The sequence below is a fragment of the Vulpes vulpes genome, chromosome 16 (genome assembly GCF_048418805.1).
Source record: "Vulpes vulpes isolate BD-2025 chromosome 16, VulVul3, whole genome shotgun sequence".
Lineage (NCBI taxonomy): Eukaryota > Metazoa > Chordata > Mammalia > Carnivora > Canidae > Vulpes > Vulpes vulpes.
This window is the reverse complement of record NC_132795.1, coordinates 62184681-62210905: the sequence shown is the minus strand read 5'-3', so window position 1 is coordinate 62210905 and position 26225 is coordinate 62184681. Positions and strand designations below refer to the sequence as shown.

Here is a 26225-nt window from a genome sequence, read left to right as displayed (position 1 = left end):
TCCTGAAATATCACCTGCAAATACAAGAGAGCTGAATGTTTTATAAAGCCCCCGAAGTCTGGGTAGTTGAAGAACACTGGGTCAATACTCAGGACTGTCTTTTTGCCTGACCTCTCCCAATTTCAACTTCTATAAATTATAGCAAGTCTCATTTCAGAGGACTGGGGAAGAGCATGCAGGGTTTGCACCCACAGAAATGTGGGTTGGGATCCCAGCTCTGCTGTTCACTGGCCATGTCATTGTGTGAATTCTCCAACCTCTCTGAACCTCAGTTTCCTGGTCTTTAAAATGGGCGTGTACCACCTACCTCTGGAGCAGTGGTGGGGAATAGAGGAGAGACATAATAAAATACAGCATTTATTGAATGCTTGTAGAATTCATTTAGGGCACATCGCAGTTCCCCAAGAGTGGATCATACTCATTTTGCCTTATGTTTTTGTCTTAATTCCTTTGACTAAGAAGCCAGTTAAGTAATTTCAAGGATGTTTTCTTAGCTAACCAACTTTGAACTTATATTCTTTGTTCTTTTGCTATTAGTAAGTGGTTTGGCCTGATAACCCTTTAACAAAAAATGTCCCTCTTAAACCCTCTGGTTACTTGACCTATTGTTTTATCTCATTCATTTCACACAACATGCTGAGTCCCTATTACGTGCCAAGTACTTAGTTGGGCAGAGGGCGTGTGGAGGGGGCCCATGAGAGAGCCATGGGTCTGGGCTGCCTGGGACTCAGAGGTGGAGGGGTGAGCTGGCTTAGGGCAGGGCAGGCTTGGCCCTTCTTTCCCAGCTCTGCTGTAGGAACTTGGGCTATCCCGACCCCTCCCTGGGCCACGTTTTCCTCTCTGAAAATGCCTGGGAGTGGTCAGATGGGAGCCAAGAACCCCTCAGATTCCAAACATGAGTTTTGATTCTTAATTCTTTAGCAGGAGCAAACAGGGAATGCAAAAACCTGAGCCCACCTGGGCATGAAGATGTGCTGAATACACACTGGATTCAAAGAGCTTCAGATTCCCTGAGATAAAACTTTATCTCACAGAGACACAGAAAATTCTACTTTTATTAATTAAATTTTTTTTTGTTAACATATAGTGTAGTATTAATTTCAGGGGTAGAATTGTGCAAGTTACTTAACCTCTCTGGGATTCAGTCGGCTCAACTGTAAAATGAGAATAAATGATATTATTGTCATTCATTATTTCTGACATAGAGGGTTTTTATGAGAAGTAAATGAAGCAACCAGAGAAAAAGGCTTAGCATATGTCAGGCATCAGGTAGAATGATAAATTCTCAATGAATCGTAGTTGTCATGATGATTATTAACTCTTGCTGTACTTTATAAGACCTGCGTTCCAGGCCTGGGCTCTGCTGCTAGTTACCTTGGGGAGCTTACACAAGTGTTTAAACTGAATTTCTTCTGTAAACTGATGGAGCTGGACTGTAATCCCTGAGTATCCCAAATATCTTCCGTTTTATAAAACACATCAAAGATCAGTTCACACTCAGGGCCCCAGAGCCTTTCAGTTCTACATCATCAGACCTGAATTAACAATCCAGTGGCTCCCTTCCACCCAGACCCACAGGCAAGGTCACAGGGAGCCACTCAGAGGATGAGGTGGGCTCTGCTCCTTTATTGTGAGCCGACTTTGTGTCACCTGCTGTCTGTTTACTGAGAGTGGAGTATCCACTTCAGAACAGTGTGCTCTTCGTCATAGTAAAACAAACACTGGGGCTTGAGTCTGATTTTAGCTTCTTTTATGTGTCTTGGAATATACAGAAATGTTCCTGGGTCTCAGAAATGGTGCTATAAATTGAGCCAATTAGATTCTTACGAAATGGTATTGAATTTTGTTGATTAGAGTTTAGAAAGGAAAAAAAAAAAAAAACACGTGTTGCAGCTAAATAAGACCCATGGTGATGGGTGGATGACAGAAGGCCACTGTCAAATGTCCTCAGGGATTCCTTTCTTAGGGCTTTTGATCACCAGACCTTTTACTTTCAAAGGAAAAAAATTACAGCAGTTGGATACTACTGGCAGTTTCTTCCTTCTGTAGCAGAAAACAGCCTGTCCAAATGCTTATGAACGAAACCTCAAATCCTAGCTCATTCACAGGCTTTTGTGAGTACCTACCTACTGTGTGCCACGCACCAGGGAAAAATGTGAATAAGATGAGGAGGGTTGGGGCACTGGGTGGCTCAGTGGTTGAGCATCTACCTTCTGCTCAGGTCGTGATCCCAGGTCCTAGGATCGAGTCCCAAATTGGGCTCCCCGCAGGAAGCCTGCTTCTCCCTCTGCCTTCAAATCTTAAAAAAAAGATGGGAGAGAGTCTATACCCCCATGTCCATGCCCAGCATACCAAGGGTGCTTGAGAAAAGTTTGTTGAAAGAATGGAGTATAGTAGTAACTGTGAGTTAATAGTCTGGCTGTCGTATCATGTCACATCACTTTAATAACTCCTATGACACTGGATTCCATTTTAGATCTCCTGCCCTAGAGGTGGCTAGCCCACTCAGTCTTGGGCCAAACTAGAAAGATGTATGGTGGACTTGGCACCTGACCATTGGTCCATTGTGGCAGCTAAGAGTTTGAGCTGCCTGTGTTGGAATCCACGCTTCAACCTCTTCCCACAAGACCTGGGCAACTTCTCTTCCTCTGCTGTGCCTCAGTATCCATATCCATAAAGTGGAGACAGTGGTGGTACCCACTTCATATGGCTGTTGTGTAGGTTAAATGTGCGAACTGCTTGGTGTGCTGTGAGCACTCTAAATCCTAGCCGTCACTGTCTGTGTGTTTCAGTCACTGAAACCTTCTGTGATGCCACTTCTCATAAGACACACAGGGTGGTGAACACAATCCTTACGCGCATCGTTACCAAGCCTTCCTTTGTGTCTAGGCACACTGTAGGTCCTCACTGTTCTCGTTTGGATGTGAAGAGCCTAGCAGTCAGGTCTGAGTCTTCATGTGGCTGCTTTCCACTCCCATGGTCTTAGCCTTGGTCAGGTTTCTGAAGTGAAGGGAGGCAAAGACCTATAAAACGCAGGTACTTCCTTCACCGTGGGAAGGATTCCACTTCACCAAATGCCTGGCACACGGTGCGTACTCGATAAATAGTAAGATTGTTGTCCTCATAAAAAGCACACAAAGCCCCTTTGGTCTTTGTGGCCCGGGTGCCAACGCGGATTCACAGGGCACCCACCGAAGCACACGTGGCTGGGGCTGGCAGAGGCACAGGGGGCAGGCAGCCTTGGGAAAGGGCCTGAGTTGCAGGCCCCACACGGTCAAAGCATTTTAAAGGTCTTGTATTAGAAAAATAAACCAATTAAAGAATACTGCCCCCCATAAAAGCTGACTTTTAATGGACTCTATGGTAGGGTTTTCACCCCGGCGGTCCTGCAAGCCAGCATCTCAGTGAGCCCGTCTGCCGCCATGGGGAGAGTTTAATCTTGCACGGCGTGAGCATAATTTTACAAGTTTTATGGCTGTTTTTTCTCCTCCGAAGTGTTGCTATGTCATTGTGCACTGAGGGCAACTTGCGTGCATTTAACAGTTTACCTCGTTTTTGGTGGAAATGAAAAATGAAGCCATAAATTAAAGAAAAACACAACGTGGATTTTTCCCCTTCTTCTGCAGGCGGCCGTGGAGGGACAAAGAACCAGTGTTTCCCCCCAGCACAGCCTAATCAAATTCTACTGGCTTTTCTGTGTGGACATTTGCCCACAGATCGCCTCCCCGGAGAGGGCTGTGTGGGGCACGTAGAATGTGTCTGGGGTTTGTTGCACTGACTCCAGGCATCCTTGGGACCGTTCTCTAGGGCAGGGGTCAGCAAACTACAGCCCATGGACCAGATCCAGCCCAGCGCCTGTGTCTGTGACACAGTTGGAGGGTTGGGGGGGAACAGAAGAAGATTTCCTGACCCATGAAAATGACATGGAATTCGGTTTTGGCATCTGCCAATGAGATTGCCTTGGCACCTGGCCATGCCCTTTCGGGTCTGTGTTGTCTGTGGCTGCTGAGAAGGTGCCCCAGAGATCCAGGGCACAGAGACAAAGCACCACCTGCCCTTTGCAGAAAAAGTGTGCTGACCCTGCTCTAGGAGGTAAAGGACAAGGAGAGAGAAAATGCAGCTTCCAGTTGCCTAGAATCGATGATTTGCTCTAAGGGTTTCCACATGGCTCAAAGTGACAAGTCAAAGGAGAACCGCCAGAGAAAGAGTTGATTCACCTGGAGAACTTCCAGAAGTAATTGCAGAGATGGCTTTCCTCACTTTTCTGACCTCGGGTTGGCTTCCTAGCGGAGGGAGGGGCCTGGGCTTGCCCCCCCCCCCCCCCTTCAACCAGCCCTCCCAGGCTTCTGTGGCTTTCTTGTTGGAGAAGCCCAAAGCCCCGCTTGAGGTCTGCCAGCTTCCCATCAGCTTGTTCGATGGCTCAAGAATAGAGAAATTCTCCCCTTCCCCCCCAGGGGGTAAGCGGTTTTTGTCAGTAATTATTATGTGCAAATCCACTGTGTGGTTTGATCCCCTTAAGAAATTTATAAGAAACACCTTTTGGCCAGCACCCTGGTTTAAGTGTTCTGCAGATAGTAGTATCTCGTTTAATCCTCACAGCCAACCCAGGGAGTTAGATCCTCATCCCCATCTTACAGCTGAAGAAACAGGCACAGAAAGGTTAGGTGCCTTGCCAAGGTCACCAGCTGGTATGTGGTAGAGCCAGAATTCAGACCTAGGCTGTCTGATGTGCTGCTGTGCTGCTGCTACATAAGGGTGAATTCTTTTTTTTTTTTTTTTTTTAAGGGTGAATTCTTTAGGCTTGTGGATGAATCTGCTTTCCTTGTCCTGCTTACACCCTTACCATGTCATTCCACAAGAAAATTGCCTCCTGGGGATCCCTGGGTGGCTCAGCAGTTTAGTGCCTGCCTTCGGCCCAGGGTGTGGTCCTGGAGTCCCAGGATCAAGTCCCACATTGGGCTGCCTGCATGGAGCCTGCTCTCTCTCTCTCTCTCTCTCTCTCTCTCTCTCATGAATAAATAAAAAGAAAAATCTTTAAAAAGAAAAGGAAAGAAAATTGCCTCCTGTGGGAGAAGAAAACACTTTTTCACTCATTGATTCATTCTTCCCTCCTCCATGCCACCCTTCTTCCTCCACACCGCCCTTCCTTCAACAAATAATTATCAACAGGTGACTGTGTTGGGCTCTGGGAAGGACTGCCTGGAATGAGGATGTTTTGTGAACAAGAAGAGTGAAAAAAGACTATTTTCCACTTAAAAATAGTTCTTGTGGAGGCGCCTGCCTGGCTCGGTGGACTGTGAGACTCTTGATCTTGGGGTTGTGAGTTTGAGGCCCATAGTGGGGATAGAGATTGCTTAAAACCTTTAAAAAAAAAAAAAAAAAAGTTCCTCGTGTCCTCAATGCGGTTGGCTTTTGAGCAGTTCCCTTAATTCTCTTTTAAATTTTTTATTTTATTTTTATTTTATTTTATTGGGTGTGGAGCCCAATACAGGGCTTGAACTCATAACCCCGAGATCAAGACCTGAGCTGAGATCAAGCATCAGGATGCTTAACCTATGACTGAGTCACCCAGGCACCCCTTCCCCCTTTTTTTATTACTTGTAACTGCCACCTCTGTCTGTTTAGAACCACAAACCCTTGTCCTTTCTGCCTCCACTTGATATTTTCATTAAACATAACCTAATTTACAAGAAGCTTTAGGGAACCCTGGTGTCTGACTTAGTTGGTGGGAGGCACAGCTCAGGAGACCAGGGCCAGGTGCTGGAGGGTGGGAATAAGAGGTGGTAATTGATCCTTGAGGGAGGAGGCTGTGGAATGTGACATGTACCCCCAAGCCGGGGTCTGGGGACACCCACTCTCTTGGAACAACCTTTAGGCTCTTTTTTGTAAGTAGCTTCATTTCAGTGAGTTTTAGATGCCGGTCTTGTTTTCTTAGAAACTTGCTGGGAAAAATGTGTAGCATTACTTTTGTCTTCCTGAGTGTGGAAATGCCTGAATGCTGGGGAAGATGTACAACAGCTACGCTAGAAGCTGGTTCTCTCTCTTCCTTTCCTACCTGTTTCTTCTTCCCCCACCTCTGTGCCTTTTCCTTTGTCAGACAATAAGGATTTGTTCCTCATTTCTGATGAGCCTTCACTTTCTTTCCACAGTCATGCGGAGGAACCCCTTTGGTGTGGACATCTGCTGCCGGAAGGGGTCTCGAAGCCCCCTGCAGGAACTCTACAACCCAACTCAAGTAAGCCCTGGAGACTTCCTTGCTTTCTTGGCTTGGTCTCCATGCATCAATATGTTGGGGGAGAAGAGGATGAAAAACTCTAATATTTGGTTCCTTGGGGATTTGAAACTTCCACTGCCTGATATTTTACTTTCAGTGGTTACTTTCTTGTTTCACTCTGTAAAATGGCTCTGAAATTCTAGCTAGAGGGATTTAGAATTTGAGAGAAGCTTCTGTGCAGTGCTGGACTAAGTTCTCAGAGCTGCTCAAGTTTGAGAACCACATAGTCATGGGTGCCAGCAACAGGACTCTGAAATTATAGAACCGGGAGCTGGCCAGTGTTCTCCTTAGCACTCCCAAGGGTTCACATGTGGGTGAACCTGCCATCCTGCTCCCTCATCAGTTCATTGAAGTCCATGATCCCCCAAGAATTCAACCTCCCTGAACCAGTTTACTGAGACAGTTCTCTGAGGTGGCTTTTGGTTAAGCAGCTATCGTGGTAAATTGATTTGAAGAGTTTCTCTTTGAGCAAAAGAACTTTCAACCAAGGTAATGTGCCCTTGTGGAAAGCTAAGAGCCAAGGAAGAGGCCTGGTCACTACGGCTATGGCCTCAATGGGGTGTGTGGGTCTTGATGGGGAGACTCTAAGGCTGGTTCTCCTGTGGGAATGGTAATTAGCACTTGATACCAGGAAATGGTGAGTGAATAACTGGTGGCCCATTATCTGACCTTTGATTGCTATTGAGAAAAGAAAAAAAAATGTACAGCTTTGGCCATAGTCTCTGAGCTTTATTTTGTATTCACATTCTCCATATAGTATTTCTGTGGACTAAGGTGCTTGGTAAACAAAGATAATGCATGTCCTCAAAGACACTGCATTCCTTAAAGTCTTGCAAAGGGAGCTTGCTGATCTACATTAGCCTCCCTGCCTCTCACCTGCACTCCCTTCTGGCAAAATGGGCTCCGGAGTGTGTGCATCATGGGTGGCCTGACCAGATGAATTCACTATCCTGTTAGCCCCACTTCTCTGGAGTTATAGTGTAAGGAGGCCTGATTAGCTACGTAATTGCAAACTCCAATTGCCTGAGGCTTCCTTACTGAGTTCTCTGGTGACTCAGCAGGGAATTTGATATTTGGGTTCTGATTGGCACCCAAATAATCTGATCATGACAGGCAAGTCTCCTAGCATGTTCACATACCTGTCCTTAAGAAGAGGCAGAACTGGCCTGGGCAAAGGGTAGGCTTTTTGGTAAGCCGTGTTGAGAACAGCATAGGCTACTGAGATGCAAACCATTCCTGTCTTTTTGTTGACGTGCTCTGTTCTCAGATCATTTTCCCTTTCAGAGTACAGCTGTTGAAGCACTCCTGTTTTCCTGGGGAAATTCTATGGGCAGAATCTGGTATCATGGGAAGAGCTTATTTCTGAGGTAGACACTCCTCTGGACAGGAAGTCTGTGGCTGCTTAGTGTTGGATCCCTACTGCCTAACACAGAGTCTGGTCTATAGAAGGTGCCCCCAAATTTCTGTGGCTGAAAGAATGAAAGCCTCAGTTCACATCCCTACCTCACCTCCCACTGGTTGTGCAGCTTAGTGATGAGTCCACATCTCTGGAATGCTGGGAGGCTAGAACTCTGATGTGTCAGGGACTATGTAAACATTTGTCATTATCATGGTCATGAGGGTGGTTTCCATTCTGGAAGCCGTGACTTCGAAATCAGACATGGGTTCAAAGCCTAGTTTCTTCATTTCCTAGCTATGTGCGTGTGGGCAAGATACTTCTTAACTCCTCTTACACTGCTGTCCCTCATTTATAACATGGTGTTAACAATACCTGCTTTGTAGGTTTGCATGAGAAGATGTACTTTGACCAGTGCCTCCTGTAGAGTTTGTTTATTCCTGGCTTTATCCACTCTTTCACCATTTGTTTCTTCACTATTACAAGCGCCAGGCGCTGGGCACAAGGGGGTGAGCTGGACATGTGTGGTTAGCCTTCCATGTCTGGTTCCTCTTGTCATACCAGAGTTGACATGAGTGAGTTGGCTGGAAAGGGAGACCCTGCTTGTCCATTTGTAAACCTACCAAAGGATCGGTGACCTTCCTGGGTAGAGGTCCTCTCTTCCTTCTGGTGATATTTTGTTTTCTGGGTGAAAAGCTCATTTAGCAGGAGCCTAGGACCTGGGAGGGAAGATGGGGCTGGAGAGGCAGCTCTGGGAGCCATGTGTGAGGGTGTAGGTGGGGGGGTGAGTCACCTCCATCAAGAATGTCGTGGGCAAGCTGTCTGACCCCCTTCTCTGGCAACCAGGAAGATGTCCCTGCAGGAAGATCTCCCTGTTTCCTCGGGATGTTGCCTGAGATGTTTTTTCTTAGGCTGGTTTCCTTTACAAGCTGCAATTATGTTCCATTCCTACGCAAATACAGTCAGCAGTGCCTCAGAGACACTGTCTTGGTGGATCATTTGGGCTGCCGTGGGCTGGGCGTCAGGAGAGAAGGGAGCAGGGGCCCCTGTTAACTTTTGTGTTCACGAGAGATTTACTAACTTTGCACCCAAGTGGGCATGGTTGTGGATTCTCATGTTTCCCAAGGAGCCAAGCTGTTGAAGCTGCTAAGCCCGGACTGATGTTATCACAGATGTGGATGACAAACCCTGTAATTGCTAGAAACCAAACTGCTCCTAGAAATGCCATTTCCCCATTTTATGCTGACTGGTTATTTGGGTTTGATCTATGATGGTGAAAACAGAACTGTTTTTTATAGATAAGAAACCAATGTTAGAGCAAGAAGGCACCATCTCAGTTACCCTGTACTGGTGTTATGGACCAGCTGTTATCTAGATGCTTCTAAACCACTCATTGAATTGTTTTAATAAGCCCCAAGCTAGGTCTAATATTCCCATTTCCTGAATGGGAGCACTGAGGCACAGAAAGTTATTCCACACAGCTAGTAGGAAGCAAAGATTCAAACTTGGGAGAAACTACAAATCCATGTATGCTACACTCACTGTCACTGGCAAAGTTCTCTTGGCAGGAATTACCCTGTCTCCCCTCTAAAACAACAGCAGAATCACACTCACATTTTTATTGGACAAAGGCTTAAAAGCCCCCTTGAGGAAATTGGCTATAATCTGATTTTTGTGTCCAAGGTTTTCTTATTTTAGTGCTTCACAAATCCCTAACCATTAAAACAACAATTGGTTAAAAAAAAGTTTATAGTTGGTATTCTTAGAAAAACTGTATTCTGATGTCTTATAATTTCCCTGGTTCTCTGCTGTCTCCTGGCCCCAAAATAAAATGTAATTGCCGATCAGATCAGCTGGTGTCAAGTCACTGAAAGTTCAGGAGTTGCCAACTGCATATTTGTGGGCCAAGCACATCTGTGGGCCGCCCTGGCTCAGCTCAGACTCGCAGGGCAGAGCTGTGTTGTCAGCCATTAATAGGGCATAATTGCCCCAAAATGCCAGCGAGAGCGAGACAGCTTGTCCTTCTCCCTCGCCCACCTCCTGGTCCTCTTGTGGGTTCCCTGAAATCTTCACAGCATCACTCATGTGGTTCAGCCCTGCCCTGCCTGGTGCTTTCTTTAGCATTTAGCTTTGCTCTGTGATTACCACGTTCCGAGAAGACAGATGCACAGCCCAGGGGCTGACCAGGAATTCATAAACACAAAGTCTAGAAGGCTTGCATGAGTGCACTAGATCCAACTCTCTACGCCATTTCTAAGGGTCCATGAGGTCCATGTTTGAGGGATCTAGTTGTAGGTATTCTGGTTGAATTGTTTGAGGCCAAAAAAAATTTTTTTGCAGGACAAAACAAGTTATTTGATGGCGCCTTATTGGTCTAGTCTTCAATATGCTAAAGTAGATTCACCTCTCCATAAGTAAGGTAGGCTCCAGGAGGAAGGATCGAGAGAGGAGGAAAGGAAGAGCAGTTATTTTTCATTGAAAATATAACCTACGTTCACTATACCATACTATACTACACTGTTCGAGGCATTTCAACACATATCTCAGTGAATCTTCATAACAACCCAAAAAGGAAGGTTGAATGCCATTTTTCAGCTAAGTTAAAATCTGCAGTTCAGTGAACTGAGCAATTTGCCGAGATCACATAGCTCCTAAGTGGTAGTGCCCGTCTGGGTCCATCAGACCTGGTGAGATTATAGGAGGATGAGAACCTATCACTTCATCTTTTCCAGATGGAAAAAAATGCTTCCTTGAGGTTCTTTTTTCTAGTGACTCAAGCTGAGACAGATGTGCTCAGGATCGTTGTAAAATTCCCAAAGTCAGGAACCAAGGCTTGTGGAGTGATGTGGAATATGCACAGTAGATGTCCAATAAACAACTGAAGTTTCTTTTTTTTGCTTACTGAACCTGACATTTGGAGAGAGGCCTTTGTTTCTTGGCTGTGGCCAGGCTCAGCAGGAATCACCCTCAGGAACTCTGCGGGGGGGGGGGGGGGGGGGGCTTTAAGGTTTTTTTGTTTTTTGTTTTTTTTAAGATTTTATTGATTTATTCATGAGAGACAAGAGACACAGGCCGAGGGAGAAGCAGGTTCCCACAGGGAGCCCAATACGGAACTCGATCTTGAGACTCCCGGATCATACCCTGAGCCAAGGCAGACGCTCAACCACTGAGCCACCCAGGTGTCCTGGGCTTTAAGTTTAGATTGATAAAAGCTTGAATCATCCAAGGGGGTTAGGGTGGGGCTCTTCTAGCACCAATCAAAACAGCTTTCTCAGCAGTGCTTGCCAAACTTTGTTTCTTCACACATTTAGAGGATAAACAAGAAAAAGACATGGGGAGGAGAGGCCTGTAGGTAATAGGACATGATAAATGCCTTGCAGTAGAAGCTTTTCAGTTATGGGAGAATTAGGAGTAATCAACCCTTTAATGTACAAGGCAAGTGGGGGGCTTTGTACAGGGGGTGGTATTTGAGCTAGGCCTCTGAAGACACATCAGACTTCACCCAACAGAGAAGAGGGAACACCATCAAGGAGGGGAAGAATGACAGGAGCGTGGCCCCTATAGGATAGTCTGTGGCACATTTAGAGAATGGTGAGGAGGTTTGTGGCCAGAGTGAGGAATGGTGCAGGGATCTGGTTGGAGAGACAACAGGAAGGGCAGGTTGGTGCCCGCTGAATCCGGCTTGTCTGGGTCATCTACCCGCTAGCAGGATTGGTGGTCCCAGGGAGCCCACAGGTGATAGTGTACAACTTACAAGCCAGCTGCTGCTTCTGAATCAAGCCACTGGTTAGTGGCGGGGCTTCTCAAAGGCAGAGCATGTCCCCTCCTTGCCACAGTGATCTCTTCTACAAAATGAACTAGATTTGGGGTTCTCAACCCTGGCTGTTCGTAAGGATCACTCAGAGAGCTTTGAACCCCGTAAGGTGGAGAATCCAGACTTGTTCCATGCCAGGCATCAGATGAGCACTGCAGAAGGAGCAGCTCCAGTTTTGAATAAGTGCAAAGAAAGAAGAGGCTCTCTGCCTTCCAAATTTTCATTTGGGAAGATCAACGCTGATGGTCCGACACGCTGGTGAAGGCAGGAAAGAGCAGACATTGCATAGCCTCCAACTCTGGGCAATTAATCCCTTCGTTATCAACCACCTGGTAAATGACGAGTCCATCTAATTATCTTGTTTTGACCCAACAGCTGCTACCAGCCAAAGAGGGATTAATTGATTTAGTTGTGGACTGGCTCCTTATGCAAAGATATTACTTACTGTCAGCCTAGCAGAACGGCAGCTGGCTGGCAAAGATGAAATATTACATGAACTTGATCTTACATGCAGCGCTTGGGAGAATGCTTCATTATTAATTGCAAATTACAATAGATGAGCGAGTCCATTGCTAAATCCAGCGATAGTGGGCCACCTCTTTCACCATGGCCAGTGCCTCTATTATTTTTTAAGCAGGGAAGGCGCCCTGGTCAGATTTCCAATCAAGCCTGGACAGATGGGGACTCCAGAGTCAGACACAATTTGGGTCAGAGGAGAGAATTGGATGCTTGCAGGAATGGGGGAGCCAAGCCCAGGTGTATGACCTGGGGCCATTACTTGATCCTCCCAAGCATTGGTTTCTTTATCTGTAAAATAGGAATACAATACAGTCTTGGAGTTTTGTGAGTTTTGAAATCATGTATCAAAAAGCACCTGAGAGTGTACTGAGGAAGAGTTGGTGTTAATGGTTGGAGTTGAGTTAGGTGACCTGGGACTTTTCCTAGGGGATCTGAGCTATGCAGGGACCCTGTACTACAGGCTCAGACACCGTACAAGTGCACACTAAGAATTTTGTTGAATAGTAATAAGATATAACGATATCCTCTTGCCTGGATGCTACTAGGTATTCATTGTGAGCACTTCCTAAAAATTTTGATTTATGTTATGTGTCTTGTTGACTCTGTTATTAAGAAGCTGGACAGGATGATCGGTAAGGCCATGGGTGTGTGATATGTGTGTACCTCTCTATGTGTGTGATATGTGAGTACCTATACACTCAATGCATATCCTGCAACAGGCAGGTAAGGCCATTAAGTTAAGTTTAAACTTCTCCTGCAATTAAGTTTGTCATACCACCCCCTCCCGCCCCCCGCCCCCCAGCAAAGTGCTTTAGGAATAGCTGGGTTTTTAAAAAGATTTTATTCATTCATTCATTCATGACAGACACACAGAGAGATAGACAGCGGGGGAAGGGAGAAACAGGCTTCTCGCAGGGAACCTGATATGGGACTCAACTCTGGACCAGGATCACACCCTGAGCCAAAGGCAGACGCTCAACCACTGAGCCACCCAGGCATCCCAGAGTAGCTGTTTAATAAGAACCCCTCTCTGTGTGGTGGAAATGTGATGCCATCAAGCACATGGCTTCATCCACACATTTCATTCAGCCTATCTTTATGGGCACTTGCCTTGTCTCAGGAAGCCTGGTTTGACCCAGTATATTCAACTCCAGGTAGGGAGCTCAGTGCCCTAATGGGGTTTTTCTGTGTCAGTCTGTGTGACTATCATCTGGCCTATTTCAATCAGAAAAGAGCATCTGAATGACAAAATGACCTCGGCCATTTCCAGATGGTAACACGGCTATAAAATTTGCCATTTTTGGAAAGTTCTTTCCTAAATTACCCTCAATTATAAGAGGCCTCTACATAATTTGATTTTTCTGTAAATTACACAACTCAGGTAGCTTCTCAGCGGAGCGGATTTGAACCTTGTTGGATGCTTAGGGCTGAAACGAAGCCCTGGCTTGTTCTCAGATTCTCTGTAGGAGAGACCTGGGTGGGGGTGGGCATTGCCTCCTGCCTCATATCCCCTCTCTCTTCCCAACAGTGAAGTTGGCCTGCAGATCTGGTGGGGAGCAGACTTTCCACCCCATCTTCACCACTAATTACTGTGAAATCACGGGCAAACGAAGTTTTCCAGTACTGGAGACCCTGTTTATAAAGAAGAAACCAAGGGGTGTCTGGGTGGCGCAGCCCGTTAAGTATCTGACTCTTGTTTTTGAGCTCAGTCATGATCTTGAGGGTCATGGTATCAGGGACGTGAGACGGAGCCCTGCGTCCAACCCTGCACAGGGCTCTGTGCTCAGTGTTCTTGCTCCTTCTCCTTCTGCCCCCCCCCCCCAATAAATAAATCTTTAAAAAAAAATAAAGAAGGAACAAAAGTTCAGTTATCAAAGATTAAATTAGAAAGTATATGAAAAGGGGCACTTGGGTGGCTCAGTCATTTAAGCCTCTGACTTAGCTCAGGTCATGGTCTCAGGGTCCTGAAATTAGGCCCTGCTTCAGTCTCTCTGCTGAATGGGGAGTCCGCTTCTCCCTCTCCATCTGCCCCTCTCTGTGCTCATGCTCTTTCTGTCTCACTCTCTCAAATAAATCAGATCTTTAAAAAAAAAAAAAAAAGTATATGAAAAGTTCTGGGCCCATGGAAAGCTGTCCAATCAAGGCTGATTTTTTTTTTTTTTTTAAGTTAGCTCAGGTGAAACCTCTTTTCAGACGCTCTCCCTGATTTTTTTTTTCCCTCCACGCTCAGGTTAAATACCCTTCCAGGATGATGGTGCCTACCAGGAATAAACGTGACTCACATATATAATTTGAAATTTTCTAGTAGCCACATTTTGAAAAGTTAAAACAGGCGAGGTTCATTTTAATAATATGTCTCATTTAACCCAGTGTATCCAAAATGTGATCATTTCTACATGTACTCAATATAAAATTATTAAAATGTTTTATGTTCTTGGCATGCCTGGCTGGCTCAATCAGTAGAGCATGTGACTGTTGATCTCAGAGTCGTGAGTTCAAGCCCCATGTGGGACATGGAGCCTACCTAAAGATTTTTTTTAAAAAAGATATTTTATGTTTTTGTTTTTGTACTGAGTCTTTGAAGTCTGATGTATATTTGACACAGCACATCTCAGCTTGGACTGGCTGTACATCACCTGCTTAGTAGCCACATGTGGCAGGTGACTGCCATACTGGACAGTGCAGGTCTGTCATATGCTGCCTCACTGCACCCCAGTGCCCACATTTTCCTCATCTGTGACACTCAGCCTGTGCACCTGACGTGATGTTACTAGGGTTTGAGGCCCTTGAAGGCAGATGCTGTGTCTTGTTCATCTGGTAGCTATCTCAGCCCAGCCACAGAAGAGGGGCTCAGCGGGTGTTTGGTTGGGGGAGAGGGGGGTGAAGGGAGCTGACTGCCTGTGCCTTGAGCCAGTCTGGTGTGTGGCTTCAACCATCAAGGCAGGAAGTCCCCTGAGCCAAGTGATCTTCCTGGTCCAGAAAATACATCTCTAAACCAAGCTGATGCCTGGTGTCTGCCCTAAAAACATTTTTCTTGAAAGTTTATATGCAGATACCATGGAAGGGCTGATGCCTGGAAAGGTCTTGATCATTTACATCTCACCTTCCACCTGGTAAGGTTTTTCTGGAGGCCACCCTGTGTCAGGGTGGGAGGTTGGAGTGGCTTGGTGCAGGGGCTGGGTGCTTGAAGGAAGTGGGGAAAGCAAGCCACAGCCTGAACAGAATGTAGGGGTGGGGTGGGGTAGGGGGTGGACGGGATAGTTCAAGCCAGAGCCTCACTGTCCCTCAGTACTTAGTCCACATCCAGCCTTGTTTCTTTTTTCCCTCTTGTTCTCTCTCCTTCCCTCCTCCTCCCATGGCATGTAGCACAAGCAGGAACCTAATAAATGTGCATTGATGGAAAAGGAGCTGAGATTCCTCTGTCCCCTTCCTTCTCTCCTTCTGGGCACCCACTCAGGGAGTTTGCCCAGGCTGCCACAACAGAGGGCCTCAGACTGAGTGGCTTGCAGAATGGCATCCCCTGGTCTCACAGCGCTGAAGGCCAGAAGTCCAGGATCCAGGTGTTGGCAGGGGTGGTTCCTTCCAAGAGCCACGAGGAAGGCTTGCTACCTGGGCCCTTGTTTGGCTTCTGGTGGTTTGCTGGTGGTCTTTGGTGTTCCATGGCTTGTAGAAATGTCACCTTGATCTCCCTTTTTCCCCCTCACATGGTCTTCTCCGTGTGTGTGTGTGTCTCTCCAAACTCCCATTCTTTTTTTTTTCTTTTTTAACATTTTACTTATTTATTGAGACACAGAGAGAGAGAGAGGCAGAGATATAGGCAGAGGGAGAAGCAGGCTTCATGCAGGGAGCCCGATGTGGGACTTGATCCTGGGTCTCCGGGATCACACCCTGGGCTGGAGGGGGCACTAACCCTGCTGAGCCACCAGGGCTGCCCTGAACTCCCATTCTTTTTTTTTTTTTTTTTAATTTTTTTATTTATTTATGATAGGCACACAGTGAGAGAAAGAGAGGCAGAGACACAGGCAGAGGGAGAAGCAGGCTCCATGCACCGGGAGCCTGACGTGGGATTCGATCCCGGGTCTCCAGGATCGCGCCCTGGGCCAAAGGCAAGCGCTAAACCGCTGTGCCACCCAGGGATCCCCCAAACTCCCATTCTTAAAGGAACTCTAATCCTATGAGATCCAAGGGCCACCTACTCTATTAGGGCTCCATCTTAATTACATTGGCAATGACCCTATTTCCAAATAAAGTCCCATTCACAGGTACCAGGAATGAGGACTTCAGCATATGAATGTGTATGTGTGTGTGTGTGTGGGAGGTGGACACAATGCAATCCATAACACCTGCTCCGTGCATAGTGCTTTGCTAGAACCTGGGACTCTGAGGACAAAGAACCTTGTCCTCTACTAGCACATACTCTGGCAGATGCATCAGCCAGTAAACTGACCCGTGACAGAATTAAATCCTATTTCAGTTCAGCGCTGGATGCTGAAGTAGCATAGACAGATCAGATCACGAACCTAGACTAGATGTGAGCACACGTGCTTGTGTGTGTGCAGAGCCTAAGCAAGGGCTCGGGAGAAGTGGCAAATGGAGGGACAACCGGCTCTGCCATCCCTGCACTGTTACAAACCGATAAAGGGAAAGGACATGGTAACTTTCACAGGACTGCAGCACCATCCCTCCGAGTGGGCATCCCCACCTACACCTCTCTGGTGAGGACAAGCAGGCGAAGGTTCTCTGTGGCTCCTGACTTCCAGAAAGGTCAGCAGCTTGGGTGCCTGCAACTGCTCCTCCACTGTTCGATATCTATATTATCATACCAGGAAGCACTGCTGGTTGGCCTTGTCCCAGCCTCGCAGGTGTTGGGCAGCCCTGGAAAGAAGCTGGCCATTCTGGAAGACACCACAAAGGTGTGACACCCTGGCAAACTCTGCTGCTGCCTAAAATGACCTTTTGCAACATCTCTTTTTCTCCATCTTAAATCAGAGCTTTAAAGCCACAGAACAGCCAATATGGTGTCTGGCAGTCATTTTGAGTATTGGAGAATTGGCCCTGACCGTCTGCTCAGTCTCCAGCATGTTCCCTACAGGAATATCCACAGACATATCCGTGGATATCATGACATCCTGCCAGTGCAGAGCTTCATTTTTGAGAGCTGGGCGAGTTCAGTGCTTGCTTGGATCTCGGCCTCGAGATCTGTCCCAGTGTTTTGGGAAAAGCTCTGAGAAAAAGGGGAGTGTCTGAGGCCACATAGCCGAGAACTGGGTAAGAGCATGGGCCTTGGAATTAGCCCACCTGGGCTGGAATTCCGGAGCCACCACCTGCCAGCTCTGTGACTTGGGAAAGCTTCTGACCTTTTCTGTGCCTGTTTCCTCACTTGCAGAATGAGGATAATATTGGCACCTGCCTCCTAAGGTTCTTGTGAGGATTAAATGAATCCAGACATGTGAAGTATTTGGAAAGGTGACTGGCACAGAGGCCAACATAAGTGTTTGCTGTTTGTTACTATTATTGTTATTCAGGCACAAAAGCCAGAAAGGAGCGAATGATCCCTGGGGACAAATGAGTGAGGCCAAGTTCAAACCACTCGGAAGATGGAGCTCTGTAGAGCTGAATCATCTTCTATCTGTTAAAAGGGAAATCTATCTTTTCGAGCTTGGGATCTCTGCTTTGGCTGCACTTTAGAATCAAAAAAGGAAATTTAACAAATCCCAGTGCTGAGGCCACATCTTCAGCTTCCTAAATCAGCATTTCTCTGGCAACAGTGCTTTGTAAAAGCTTGCTTGTTGATTCCACCGGGCAGCCAAGTTTGAGAACCATTGCTCTGGGCTTTTACTACCCAAAGCCGGGTCCAAGGACCAGCACCCGCCTGCTGAATGGAACTGGGGAAGGTTTCTGAGCAAACAGCTCATTCCCTGGGGCTCCTAGAAGCAGCATCGGTCCTGTGCACTAGCTAACAAGGGACAAGTGCATGGGTTTTGGAGATGAGGAAACCAGAAGAGATCCTTATCTCTTCCAGAGCCTGGCACACTTTTGCTCTCTGAAAATTGAGTATATAGAAGCTGTGTTTGTGCCGCATGGAGTGCTTGTCAGTGGCAGGAACCTGGAGGCCCCTGGTGGGCTAGCTAGATGGCCAGCCTCACGGTTCCTCTGGGTGCATTAAATATTCCTAACGGGTTCGATTCAGAGAGAAAAGAAATGTGGCTTTGAGCAACATGGAAGTGAAGGCCTCTGCAGTGCCTTTAAAAGGCAGCCCCATCCTTCCTGGATACTGGGTCTCTGACGTGAAGGGGATTTGCAGGGCTTGGACCTGAGTGGAGCTCTCTTGGGTGGCCAGAGTCCAAGCTTGTTGTCTCATGGACTGTGCTGTTCCTGAACTCACGTTGTTAAAAAAAAAAAAAAAAAAAAAAAAAACAGAAAGGAGGAGCCCAAGGTGGACCCTATATACTTCCCCACCTCCCTCCAGCCTTTATTTGCAAATGACATTGTTAGGTGTCCTCCTCCCCCATGATCCTCACTCCCAATGCAGCAGATCTCATACAGTGTGGTTTCTTGGGAAGAAAGTGAAATTTAGAACTCTCAGTCTTGAGTTGAAATTCTGCCTTTTTTCACTTGCCAGCAGTGGGATCTTGGGCAAACATCTCAACCTTCTGGGGCTTCAGTCACCTCGCCAGGAATGTGGGAGTAATGTATTTACCTTTATCTAAAGAGGCCACAGAGTACAGCAGTGAAACCCTATTCTCCAAATCAGGCTGCCTCGGTGTAAAGCTACACTAACTGGCAGAAGAACCTTGGGTCGATTCTTAAACGCTGGGTGCCTCAATGTCTTTATCTGCATAATGGGGTAACAGCAGTACCTGCCTGTTTGAAGTGTTGTGAGAATTTAATGAGTTGACTTGTGTCCAGCGTGCTAGCGAGCGTTATGTTTTTTTTTGTCTTTATGTTTTCATCTTTAAAATTCCCCACTGTTCTTCCTTCAGAACCAAGGATCATCACAGTCTGGATCCCAGTAACTGACTGAAGAGAAGCTCCTCTTGCTCTGTGATTTTTATAGTTCCTCACATTCAGACAACCTGTTACTGCTCTTCAGTGCATCATTCCTCAGTTTGTAGCCGAGGGAGCTGGTGTTGTCGCTTAAGGTCACCTGTGCAGGGGACCTGGGTGGCTCAGTCAGTGAAGTGTCTGCCTTTGGCTTGGGTCGTGATCCCAAGGTCCTGGGATTGAGCTCTGCATCAGACTCACTGCTCAGTAGGGGAGCCTGCTTCTCCCTCTTCCTGCTGCTCCCCCTGCTTGTGCTTGCTCGCTTTCTCTCTCAAATAAATAGATAAATCTTAAAAAAAATAAAGTCACCTGTGCAGGGCCATCTGGTCAAGTCGAGGAGTTCCAGAGCCAGGATTCAATCCAGCTGTGAAGCCCTAGGCTTCAGGGAGCAGGCCCCCTCTACTGGCTCAGCTGGCCTAGAGATGCTTTGCCTACACAGGGGTGACCTGAACTCCTTTGGTTCTCAATTCATTGGTCTTGATGTAGAGGTGAAACCTGCTCCTTGCGTGAGAGTTCGTAAATGGGCTAGCTACGTGTCTGCCCTTGCTCGCTGGTCTGCTGGGACTCAATGCGGTGAAGACTGTGGGTGTTCCAGGCACACTGGGTGTGTGTGGGGGGGTGGGGGGGAGCTGTCCCAAGGCCCATCCTGTCCAGGATAGGGTGCCGAGTTAGGAGCAAGGCTGATGAGAGGGCACTGTGCGCCTGCCTCCAGAGCCCAGGACTTCTCTCTGCTTCCAGGCTTCTAGACCCCTCCCAGAAATTCACTCAGCCCCCTCGGGAGTCAACAGAGTATCCTTGAACCCGGAACAGGATTGCTCAGGCCAGAGATGGTGCCTGAAATAGGGAAATTGCAGGGGAATACTTCCATGGGTTTAAGAGTTGGGAGACTACTTTGGGTGTTCTTTTTTTGAGCACTTCCCTGCCTAGGCATGGTGACCATCTGCAATTTTCTCTCTGATTCATTCTTCTTTTGGGGAGGGACCTATTTACCAGCAGTAGCTGGTGGAGGGAATTGTCAGAAAGGGTAACTTGCCCCCCAAACTCATTTGTCACCAAGAGTAAGGAATTAAATAAACTCACACTGAGCTCTTAGATTTTGCAGGTGGAACATTCGGGATTCCAATTTATTATTTATTTATTTATTTATTTATTTATTTATTTATTTATTTATTTCCACTTTTTAAGAGAAACCTGGAAGCCCATTTAATGAGGGACAACTTGTAATCTTTCCAGAGAAATCAGAGAAAGCTGTTCCCTTAGCTAGTAAGTGAGCTCAGCCATCCACAGCCTTGTAATTCTGTAATTATCATTCCTACAGAACCTTCATTCCAGGACTGATGGAGCAGATTGAAGGCTTTATCTCATTTTATAGGGAAATTGCCTGCTAGAGTGACATTGGGAAATAAGGAGGGTGTCCTGGAACACGTCCCTCAAAAGTATTTGATCACCACTGAGACTGGCTCATAAAATGTTCCTGCACCTTCTCTCTGCATTGGGTCTCTCTTGTTCATAGAATGGTTAATCTCAGTTTAGAATCTCAGCCTCAGCTCTCAGTAGGTTTTCCTCCAGTTTACAGGATAAATGAGCTGGTGTCTGAAAAGAAATGTGACATTTTAAAGGAATTGGCAGATACTAGGGGAGTTCAGAAGCAGCTGACATCCAATTATTCATGGTCTTGGGGGAAAGGGATTGAATAAGAAATAGAATTCCACAGATAATCTCCAAACCTCTTGTTAATCAATAGCCTTCTCTTCCAACATGCCTTTAACTGTTGCCAAAAAATTGGCTGATACGTTGCTGTCTTTAAAACTGAGGTCTTAAGAGATCAGTACAGGAGAAATAATTTGCCAACCCCTTTCTTAATGAGAAGGATCTAGAGGAACTGATTCCCCCAACCAGTTTAAAGTGCCATTTTTTCGAGCAAGTGACAAAATGAGCTTATTGTGGTGTTTGGTTTGTTCATTGTCTTATCAGAGAGGAGCATATAACATTGTAATTTTCTTTTTGCTAAAAAGAAAAAAAATTATTGGCATTCAAGCTTAGGTAATCCTGAAATAAGAACCAGGAGCTAGGAGAATGAGAGTCAATTGCAACTGATAACCACATCTCCCTCCCCACGGTATTATGGATGTAACCCAGTCAGAGGGGAAGAAGTGATAAGCATCTTGTCAGGGTAAAGCCTTGCCAAAAACAGCCCCTAGCGAATTGTGGCCATTCATTATCCAATTAGTGCTTGGGGTGCAGGCTTTCCTGAGCCTAAGAAACCCTGCTGACCTTTATCAGTTTGGATGGTCGAATTTAACTTGCTAAATAACATTGTGCTTCTGATCTCAAGCTTTACACTGTGGGATCCGGGAAAGTCCACAGATTACAGCCACAGGTTTGGGGGACAGTTTAATCATGACCTGGGGAAGGATCTGTTTGGGGGGATAAGAGTCAAGCCAGCCTCAACGGTGAACATGTACAGCAGAGGCTGCTGAACCCAGTTAAGGGAACCAGAGCAGACATCCGTTCATCCTCTCTGGTGCTGTCCTTAACTTTGCCCTTAGCCCAGAGGCATTCACAGCCTAAGGCCTGGAGTTTCTTGCCTCCTAAACTATGGTAGCAGAATGGCCCATGAAAGATGTTCACATCCGAATCCCTGGAACTTATAAATATGTTCCCTTATGTGGCAAAAGAGACTTGGCAGATGTGGTTAAGTCAAGGATTTTAAGTAGGGAAGATCATTCTAGTTGGGTTCTGAGTAATCACAAGGGAGGTAAGAGACAGAGATGGGATGATGGATGGAGGCAGGGATCAGGGTGATGGGAGGACCAATCCCTGAGCCAGAGAAAGCAAGTGGCCTCCAGAAGGAACTGCCAACACTTTGACCCTAGGGCCTGTGTCCCCACTCCCCACCCCCCACGGGAGAATAATTTTTGTGTTGTTTTTAGCTGCCTTTTTTTTTTTTTTTTTTTTTTAATTCATCAGAGAGAGAGGCAGAGACACAGGCAGAGGAAGAAGCAGGCTCCATGCAGGGAACCCAATGTGGGACTGGATCCTGGGTCTCCAGGATCACACCCTGGGCCGAAGGTGGTACTAAACCACTGAGCCACCCAGGCTGCCCTCAGCTGCTAATTTTGCAGTGATTTGTTACAGCAGCCAGTAGGAAACTAATACACGAACTCTTCCATCCAGGGTTTGAGTGAGGCCTAGAAAATGCTGGATTGGTGGTGTCAGGAAAGCGGAATCTAGCAGCGATCTGCTGGTGTGAACAGTGGGAATGCTGCTGATGACAGCAGCGGTATTGCCTTCTAAGAGATTGCTTTGGGTATAAAGTGAAGTACTGTGAAAAGCGATCACAAATCAGAGTTGTGAACCAGCATCCCTGGTGGCCGAGACACTGGCTCGGGAATTGTGGCTCCCTTCCCGCCAGGGAATGGGGTGCTGTAGATCTCAAAGCCTTGCATTCGTAAGCATTTCTAAACAGCAGTGCACACCTAAAATTTCCATCAGATCACTGTTTTGTTGACGGGGTCCTGTGTGGGGGAGGTACTCCCACTGTGTTTAGTCCATTAAAGAAAAGGACTGAATGTATATTTGGAGTTAATGGTGTGCTGTTTGTCAAGATTTTCCTTGAGGGGAACATAATGCTTCCAGTGTTCTCAAAAGTATTGTCCTCAAGGCTAGCCTCATGGAAAATCACACTCTTTAAGGTGCAAAGAGAAGGAAGCTCAGGATACGAAGCCAGTCCCCCAGAGCAAGCTCTTAATAACTGAGATGAGGCCAAACTTTAAAGTCTAACCTAGAGGAGGTAGTAGAGCGTACTGGTTTAGAGCAGACAGTCCTGCCAGCACTTGCTGGGTGACCTTGGGCAAGTTACTTAACCTTTCTATGCCTCAGTTTCCTCTCTGTCTATATAGGGATGATCATAGTACGTGCCTCATGGGTCTGTTGCAGGGACCAAATGAAAATACAGCAGTAAAATGTTTTAGAACAATGCCAGGCACCTCGTAGAGGGTGTCACTGTGTACCAACACCAGCAACAGCCACAACCATAAGCAGGATCAGTTGACTTCTCGTCTAGTGTTCACTCCAGGGTTGTCCACATACTGGGAGCCAAGGCACCCCAAAGCCACGTTATTCTGGAGCTTTCTTTTTTTTTAAAGTTTATTTATTTATTCACGATAGTCACACACACAGAGAGAGAGAGGCAGAGACATAGGCAGAGGGAGAAGCAGGCTCCATGCAGAGAGCCCGATGTGGGATTCGATCCCGGGTCTCCAGGATCGCGCCCTGGGCCAAAGGCAGGCGCTAAACCGCTGCGCCACCCAGGGATCCCCATTCTGGAGCTTTCTAAAGTGCTAAACCAAGTCGGTTCCACACGTTCTAGGTCTACACACCTGTCCTAGATGGTGAACATTGTAGATTTCTGTTAGAACAGCTCAGCTATGCCCTTGCAGTGTGAAAGCAGCCCTGGACAATGTATAAATGAATGGACACGGCTGGATTTGGTCCACAGGTGGCCTTTGGGGGAGGCAGAGAGCCAGAAGCTCCAAGTTCAAGTCCCAGCTTCACCACACTGCAGGAGTGTTCTTGAGTAAGTCGTGTAGGCTCCCAGAGCTCAGGTGTATCACCTCTCAAGATAGGAATACCAATGCCTCTCTCTCTCTCTCAGGCAGTGGTGCAGACAATGGGAGCAGTATGCCAACTACAGGACCGAGCCTAATGTGGTTATTAACATTTTGCTGCTGATGTACTGTCGTGGTCCAGGCAGCTGCTGGTAGATAAGCATGCACGTGCACTTGGTGTAAAATGCTGCTTGCTGGCCACCAGCTCTTCCTGCTTGCTGGCCACCAGCTCTCCCGTCTGCAGTTGGTGACGAGGTCAGGAAAGGCTTGTTTAATTTCAGTTAGGTTCATCTTGTTTTGGGATATGAGATAAGCTCCCCTTAGCTGCCATGAGATGTTTCTTGAGCAACAAATGCCTTGGGTGTAGCGCAAATTGATCTCCATTCTGGAAATTGCAAATGAGCGAAATGACTATGATGAATGGGGCTCCCGAGAAGCACAATGTTTGTTCTCAATGTCTCAGGCTGGAGCAGGAGAACCTGAAGCCTTTATCGAGGGAAGATGGGTGGTAAATGAATTGCCGGTCTGAAGTGCAGAATGGTTAGTGAATAAAAAGCATTGTGCCAAGCAATTACGCATCTCATTAAGATGCACCCAGTCCCGGCCTCAATACTGAGGGAATTGTCAGAGCAATTATGTGCAAACCTCAATTTTGAGGTCTGAAAGGGGGTCAGTGCATAATTGGCAGGAGAAGAAAAAGAAGGGAGGTGGTTTGAAACAATAGGTATGAAAAGGCTGTCACAGCAAGGAAGATGGGATAGAAAGAGGCAGACATCCCAGATCAACTCGAGACTAAGTGTGTGTGGTCTCAGAGTCACATACGGGGGTCACGGGGACCCATGTGCTTGGTGTCCTTTATCGGCCTCTTTGGCATCAAAGCAGTTTATTCTGTAGCAAGTTGCAGGTGTGGCACTTGCCACATGTTTGTCAGATAAGTAAATTAAGGAGGCCAGAGAATAAATGAACACATTAATAAGCCAATAATTCATAGAAAGCGAGGATAATGCTAGCACTTCCTATGTATAGGTGGTGTGAGAATAAAATGGGGTGAAGCACCTGGAATCCTCAGTGTGGTGCCTGGCACTTGCAGGTGCTCGATTTCAGCAGAGGGATTAGTACGAGAGGCCTCACTCGACAGACATTTGTGTTCTCAGTCAAGAGGCTGGAAGTCCAAGATCCAGGCACTAGCAGGGTTGATGTCTGGTGAAACCTCTTTCTAGCGTGCAAACAGCCATCTGCTCACTGGGCCCTCTCATGGCCTCTTCATATGAATGGAGAGAGGAGAAAAGAAGCTGGTGTCTCTTCTTCTTTCAAGGACACCAGTTCCTATTGGATGAGGGCCTGCCCCATCCTTATGACCTCTTTTAAACTTGATTGCCCTCCTATAGTGTAGGCCCTGTCTCCACATATAGTCCCGTGAGGGGTTAGGGCTTCAGCATATGGGTTCGGGAAGGATGCAGTTCTTTCTGTAATACCCGATGAAAACATCAGACTTTGCTTTTGTAGTTATATTAGGTCTAAGCTTGCTCTAAGCAGTAACATAAAACCTTTGAAACCACTGAAATAACCTTTTCCTGGGATGAGAAATTTGAATGCCCAAACGTTCTGGAAAATTGGATGAACTTCCAGCAACATCTGCCCTTCCACGTGGGGGTGCCTATCTCCAGTACTCTCCAAAGACCCTAGTTGTTCATCCTTTAGTCTCCACCGTTGGACAAACAGCACATTGATGCTGTTTTTCCGAAAGAAAGTGCGACACCCGAACTGCCTGTCCCGGGCTTCCATAAAACAGATGCCCTGGGAGCAGAAATCAATAATGTGTACCCGTGATTCTGTGTGAGTAAGTGCTACTAGGTCTCATTTCTTTTTCTATTTTTGTTCATCTCCAAATCAACCTGGAAGACAGTAAAAGCTCATTAATTTGAACTCTGCTAATTTAGAATATGTAGCATTGCTTCCAACTTCACCGAAAAGAAGGAATTTGAGGAGCAAATTACTAGTGTGAACATAATTAGAAAAGACAAGTCTTGTAGAGCTGGAAGGTACCTGGAGGTGATTCAGTGCTCTCCCTTGGTGGCTGATTTCTTTTCACGTGAAATCGAGGCCCAGTGAGCATACGAGGCTTCTGCAAGCTCACACAGTGGGACCAGTTTACCCTTCTTAAGGACACCAGCCTGATTCACGAAGTTCTGTTTGTTTGTGAAAGACACAGGCGCTTTATTAGCTGTGGGTTCTTTTTACTGTGTGGCCTTCACATATTAAAAGGGCATTAAAAAATATTCTGCATTTTAGGTTTTTACTAATTATGACTGGCCTTCTCCAAAGTTAGTTTGAGCTATTTTTGTGAGGTTTTATAGTTATTTAATAAGAAAAGCTTTTTTAAAACCTCATAAAACCTTCTGTACATTTCATTCTAACCAACACTCCCTCTTACAATTATGTCACTAACAACTTCTTTTTAAAAGACCAGAACTTTTGTCTATTCATGCTAACCTTAAAAGCAGCATTCACCGAACCCCTGAGAAACAAGGAGAAGTGTAATACTTTATAAGATCGAGGCAGCGCAAA

At 46.5% G+C, this 26225-nt stretch overlaps 1 protein-coding gene across 2 annotated transcripts in view; it reads left to right on the top strand.

Annotated features, from left to right (window-relative positions):
- Nucleotides 1-26225, top strand: part of CHST11 (carbohydrate sulfotransferase 11) — a 254794-nt gene that overhangs the window by 116911 nt on the left and 111658 nt on the right. For both annotated transcript variants that reach the window (XM_072742664.1, XM_026010916.2), the window contains exon 2: nt 6150-6235. In XM_072742664.1, coding sequence (XP_072598765.1) covers nt 6150-6235 — 86 coding nt within the window. The remainder of the gene's footprint in view (nt 1-6149; nt 6236-26225) is intronic.